The sequence below is a fragment of the Helianthus annuus genome, chromosome 3, assembly GCF_002127325.2.
Source record: "Helianthus annuus cultivar XRQ/B chromosome 3, HanXRQr2.0-SUNRISE, whole genome shotgun sequence".
Lineage (NCBI taxonomy): Eukaryota > Viridiplantae > Streptophyta > Magnoliopsida > Asterales > Asteraceae > Helianthus > Helianthus annuus.
In genome coordinates, this window is record NC_035435.2 from 8,883,618 (window position 1) to 8,889,724 (window position 6,107).

The 6,107-nt window shown below is 36.9% G+C and overlaps 1 protein-coding gene across 2 annotated transcripts; it reads left to right on the forward strand.

Moving 5' to 3' along the window:
• The first annotated feature begins 224 nt into the window (after nt 1–224).
• Nucleotides 225–4,908, forward strand: LOC110928596 (trihelix transcription factor ASIL2). 2 transcript variants are annotated; one of them, XM_022171617.2, is made up of 3 exons: nt 225–407; nt 501–1,518; nt 4,732–4,908. In XM_022171617.2, exon 2 carries the CDS (start codon nt 501–503, stop codon nt 1,503–1,505), a length of 1,005 nt encoding a protein of 334 aa, XP_022027309.1. In that variant the 5' UTR covers nt 225–407; the 3' UTR covers nt 1,506–1,518; nt 4,732–4,908. The 2 variants fall into 2 exon arrangements, with proteins under 2 accessions (XP_022027309.1, XP_022027308.1); XM_022171616.2 differs by having other exon boundaries at nt 226–407; nt 4,735–4,908.
• Nucleotides 4,909–6,107: the final 1,199 nt, after the last annotated feature.

Below are 6,107 nucleotides of genomic sequence, written 5' to 3' on the forward strand. Positions count from 1 at the left end.
AACCAATTTGAATATGGTCCGGAAAATTTTTACCTAAACCGGTTTATGACCTGAACCAGTTTCTCCTCAACCCAATCCGGTTTGATTAAAAAAAAACGGTGTCTAGACCTCTACTTTTGGCCCAAATTATTGAGAATAGCCCAATACAACGAAGCCCAACTATTTTTCCATTTACGAAGAAAATTCAAAAACTCAAAGAAAAAACTCAAAAGGCAACATCAAAATTGGGCACATGAAACTCACATGCGCATTTTAGCATCAATCAATCTCCCCCAATTCGACTTCAAAACCCTAGCTACCTTACCTTCACTTCTCCTCAAAATTCCACAAAATCCTTTCAAATTATACCCAAATTTCAAACCTTCATGCCAAATTAGGGCTCATCCAACCGGATCCAAACATCACAGGTAACCTTTACACTTTTTCACTCGTATATTCACTGCTTTTTAATCAATTCACCCAATAATTTCACATATTTTTCACAATTTCTGCATATGTAGATGGATTACAACTCATCCGTTCGATCTAGACGCCCTGTTCGTAACAATAACAATTTCAACGAGTACGATAACGATGAATTTGAAGAAGAAAATGTAGGTTTAAATCAAAGATATAGCTATCAATTGAACAATAATAATAATATTAATAATAATGATGAAGATGATGATGAGGATGATGAAGAGGAAGAAGATGATGAGAATGAATATAGGCATGGATATTATAGGGGAGTAGATACAGGAGAATCGTCTAGGCGTCACCAAAAGAAAAGAAGATTGGATAACATAGTGTCGAATTACGAATATGCCCCTCGCGTTCCCGATAGGTTGTCGGATGAGTGGAGTGATAATGCGACTTTCGTGTTGGTGGAAGTATGGGGCGATCGGTATTTGGAGTTAGGGAGGAAGAGTTTGAGGACGGACGATTGGGTCGAGGTTGCGGAGAAGGTGTCGGAGATGTGTAAGATGGAGATTGACGAGAGTCGGTGTAGGAAACGGTTGGAGAGTTTGAAGAAGAAGTATAAGAAAGAGAAGGCGAAAGTGGTTACGGGGGGGTATAATGGGAAATGGGGATTTTTTAAGAAGATGGATATGTTGTTGTCGCCGAAGAAGCAGCATAATGGGTTACCGTGTGGTGTTGATTCGGGGGAATATGTGTTTATGAATACGAAGGTTTATTTGGACCAGTCGAACGCGTTGGATGAGATGCGGGATAGTCCGTGTGAATCGGAGGATGATGATGACGATGGTGAGGATGAGTGGAATGATGAGGACGGTGAAGGGTTTCGGTTGTTGGCGGAATCTGTTCAGAATTTCGGGGAGATTTATGAAAAGATTGAGGGTCGAAAGAGACAGCAAACGATGGAGTTGGAGAAAATGAGAATGGATTTTCAGAGAGAGTTGGAAATACAGAAGAAGCAGATTCTTGAACGGGCGCAAGCTGAGATTGCTAAAATCCGGGAAGGTGATGATGAGGATGTTAATTCTGTTGAGAATCTTAGCGGATAAGACTCGTAAGAAGGTAATTTTCGACCTTTTTATTTGTTTTATGAGCTTCAGTGAAAGATTTATTAGTTGCTTGTTTTTAATAGTGTTCTAAGTGGGATAAGTGTAACTGATTGCAAGTAACTGGTTTGGATGTGCGTAACTGTGTATCGAAAGAAATTACTCCCTTCGTCCCAAACAAATTGTCAACTGTCACATCTGGATAGTTATAGTTTACTATCTTTCTTGTTTATGCTTAATGACCTTTTCTTTAAATCCTGCAATATTTTGTGTCATATAATATCTTAAAGTACATCAAGGGTATAATTGGTGTTCTGTGTGCCTCGAGGCGTTTTCCTTTCGCCTCATGAGGCGTAAGCCCGAGGCGGAATTTAAAAATAGATATAAAAATTATACATCTTATAAAAAATAAAATACGAACTAATTTCATCATCAGATTCATAAGAAACACACATAAAAAGACATGAAATGTTTGATTTGACACAAAGAAATAAAAAACAAACATAAAACCCCCCTGAGGCGCAGCTTTTCTTAGCGCCCCCGACTCGTTTTTTGGGTGCCTTGCCTTGAGGCGCACGCCTCAGCCGTTTTTTAAACCACGAGTCGGGTATATAAGTGAATTTTATTCACAATAGTTAGATAGTCAGTATTGTTGTAGGTAGTAACAAAAGATCATTTAAATTTGATTATTTGACCCCTAAGCTTAAATAAGTTTCGTGTAGGACAGTATTTACTTGTCTAAAACCTCCAAAATCACTTCATTAAGAAAGCTTATTACTGTTCTAGTATGATCTTTTTAGGGAGTTAATAAAACCACAACCTAAAATCTTATTTTCACACCCTCTTATACGGCCCGTATAGAATATTCTGGCATGACAAATATTGGGTCGTATAATGCTATACAACTCGTATAGATGGAGTAAATATTGGGTCGTATAACATTCTATACAGGTCGTAATTATACGGGGTTTGGGTCGTATAACGTTCTATACGGGTTGTATAGATGGAGACAAAAAACATTGACATTTCTTTTTGTGCAACATTCTCCTATACAACCCGTTGTATAGAAGTAGGGGTGTGAAAATAAGATGTTTGGGGTGTGTGAATAGTGGGGGGCCTTAGTTTAATCATATCGGAAACGTTAGTTTGTAACATTGAAAAATGGATAAAGAAAGTGTTGTGGTCCGAGCCAACAAACCCAACTGTTTGACCTACATATAAGGAGTACTCATTTCTGATTGTAGTTCAGATTCTGTTACATTTTTTGCATGCCGTAAATAATTGTTTTATCATATGCCTTGATACCTGGAAAAAGGTTGGAACTCGTCACCTATTAACGTTATGCTGGTGGAGAAAAGAAGGCTATCAGGCTGAAATATTTTGGCAGAAGTGCAATATAAAGCGCAAATATTTTGGCGAAGCGCACTCTAGGCGCATAGGCACTGATTAGGGCCTAGGCGATAGGCGCAAATAAAGCGTGCGCCCGAGAAAAAAAAAGCGATAAGGTAGTAGATAATTCAAAAAATAAAAAACAGCTATTTATAATTTATATATGTATTTATAATGTTAATTTTATACTTTTTATGTATAAATTAAAAAGTTTAAAGACCAAATGTAAACTACTGAAGGTACAGGGGGTTAAATGTTTAAATACACAAACAAGTTTTACACTTTTTAAGTAAAAAAAATACAAGTTTTAGGGACTGAATATAAACTAGGGAAAGATAGAGGGGTTAAATGTTTAAGTACCTAAACTTATTTAAAACCCTAAAAGCCTAACACACTCATGAACGCAGCCGCTTTCTTCTTCTTCCCCCTTCTTCCTGGTTTCCGGCTGAAAGCAGCACCGTCGCCGGAATTAAATACGCATGGGATGAAATAAGCTGTGCTATTATTACCTAGGAACTATAAGCGCAGTAAATGCGAGTCGCCCAGAAAAAGCGCCTAGGCGCCAAAAGCGCTCGCTTTTGATAACTATGTGCAGTAAATAATTGTTTTATCATATGCCTTGATGCCTGGAAAAAGTTGGAACTCTTAAATGAGTCACCTATTAACGTTATGCTGGTGGAGAAAAGAATGCTATCAGGTTGAAATATTTTGGCAGAAGTGCAATATAAAGCCATTTACTCATAAATGGGTTGATTCGGGCTATGTTAAGCTAAAAAAAGGAACAGGTCAAATAGGTGGAAGTCAATCCAAATAAATTTCTAATGACAAAATGTTAGCTATATAGTTATATTCACCTGTTATCCATTTTATGGCTTATATTTCAAAAACATTTTAGTATTCTAATCTCTATATTCTACTGGCAATTTAATATCATGTACCCATATTAAAAATAGTTACAAGAGTAAGCTGCCACTTTGGTCCCTGAGGTTTGGTCACTTTTGCCTCTTTAGTTCAAAACTCAAACCTTTTAAATCTGGGTCCCTGTGGTTTCACTTTTATTGCCATTTTGGTCCAAAAATGAAATCAGCTGATATTTGGCTAATAAAATCCTGTTATTTTTTCCTTTTCCTCAGGGGCAAAATGGCCAAATATCAGCTGATTTCATTAATTTAATTAATAATCTGTTATAATAAAATTATATTGACCGTTTTGCCCCTGAGGAAAAGGACAAAATAACAGGATTTTATTAGCCAAATATCAGCTGATTTCTATTTTGGACCAAAATGGCAATAAAAGTGAAACCACAGGGACCAGATTTAAAAGGTTCGAGTTTTGGACTAAAGTAGCAAAAGTAACCAAACTTCAAGGACCAAAATGGCAGTTTACTCTAGTTACAAAAAAATAAAACTTGTTTTTGACCCTTTGTCCAACCCTAACTAACTTCTGTATTTGGAGGGTGGGGGCTTAGCACTTAATGGTTCAGACCTCTTACTGGTTCAGCACTTAATGGTTCAGACTGGTTTGTTTCACGAGCAGATGTCTGAATGGTTCGACATTTGCCTCTGAATGGTTAAGATTTATACAGAGACTGAATGGTTAAGACCTCTAATCTGAATTGGTCAGACATTTGCCTCTGAACGGTTAAGCATTATATAGGCTCTTAATGGTTCAGACCTCTTACTGGTTCAGCACTTAATGGTTCAGACCTCTCTCTTACTGGTTCAGCACTTAACCATTCAGATGTTGCCAAACAGCCCCTATATGTTTTGACCTATTTAATTACTATGATGTTTACCAGTTTTTTTTTTTAAACAAAATTATAATTATTTTGTTTTTTTAGCAGGGTTGATCATTTTAAAGGGTAGAAGACGATTGAAGCAATAACTACATTACCTGATTTCTTCTTTCTCTTCATCTCTTGGTTAGTGCTTTTTTATTAATGTTGTAGTTTGACTTGATGTTTTTATGTATTAAAGTAAAGTTCAATTTAATAAAGTTATCTGCATCTTATAACAAACTTGAAAATTGTTTCTTTCATTGGTTAAATGTTACAGACGTTGAGCATTATTAAAATACTTTAACAATGACAAATGAAACAGAATTCTGATTTAAAAGTATTTCGTGTCGCTCGTCTAAGCTTGTAATAATGAGAATCCCAACGATTAGGACTTCCTTGAGACTTGTAAAAAAGGATTGTGGAGGGAATCTTTGACCCAGTACCCTTTTGGGTACTCATCATCCCACCCCGCAAGGCGCAAGGGTTATGATGCCAGCAAATAGCCTCGGTCACTACCTCCATGATATGGGCACCACAAGGGTCGAACCCGTGTCACTACAACTTCCCATTTCAGCGTGACTTTCATTGGCTGCGGGTACCACTGGGCTATAAGCCAATTGGTTCCTTGAGACTTGTAGTTGCCGGTAGAGGTGGCGCAATGGGGGTCGGGCATGCTGTGTAGTGGGCTACAATGGGTTTGTTAAAACAAATGGTTTTTGGTCGGGTTGGATTCACTCAAAACTATTATAAGATCCATTTTCTATAAGTTTTAGAAGTTGTAGAAATAATTGATGTTTTTAGTGTGTAATTATAAAAAGGAAAATGTATAGAAAACCTTGTGGGTAGTTGCTGAATTGACAATGTAAAATTAAATAAACATTCTTTTACTTGAAACTTCTTCAGTTTCACTGATTCAAAATTCAACCTGTCTCCCAATAGTGGATTTGTTGTTCGACTTCCCAAACTACTTTCCACATTAGGTGTAAGGTTGTGCTCCCAACCCTAACCACCTATGGTCACCATGATCCTCATCTCAGAATTCAGATGACCGTGATGAACCGATCTTGGGTCAGTATCTTAAATCTTGCGACCTTGTGAATGGAACACAACTTGACCATTGCCTCGTCTAGCGAATATGCGGCTCAGAAGATCGTCCTCTCCACAAATCATTTGAATGCATCAAAGCTCTAATACCATTTGATGCAAGCGATTTGAAAAATTCGAGTATCAAGCTAAAAAACTTGCAATTTTTTTAATCAAAATAATCAACCAACTAAACAATTTAAAACTCTTAACTCATAATAAACAAAAAAGGATAAATTATGAAACCAAGTCATCATAAAACTTAGAGTTAATTGCCAAAATCACCCCTGAGGTTTGGGCATATTTGCCATTTTCATCTAAAATAACACTTTTGTACCATTTTGCCCCCCACGTTT

Coding starts and splice junctions, on each gene's coding strand:
- LOC110928596 (XM_022171617.2), top strand. CDS start 501: ATGGATTACAACTCATCCGTTCGATCTAGACGCCCTGTTCGTAACAAT.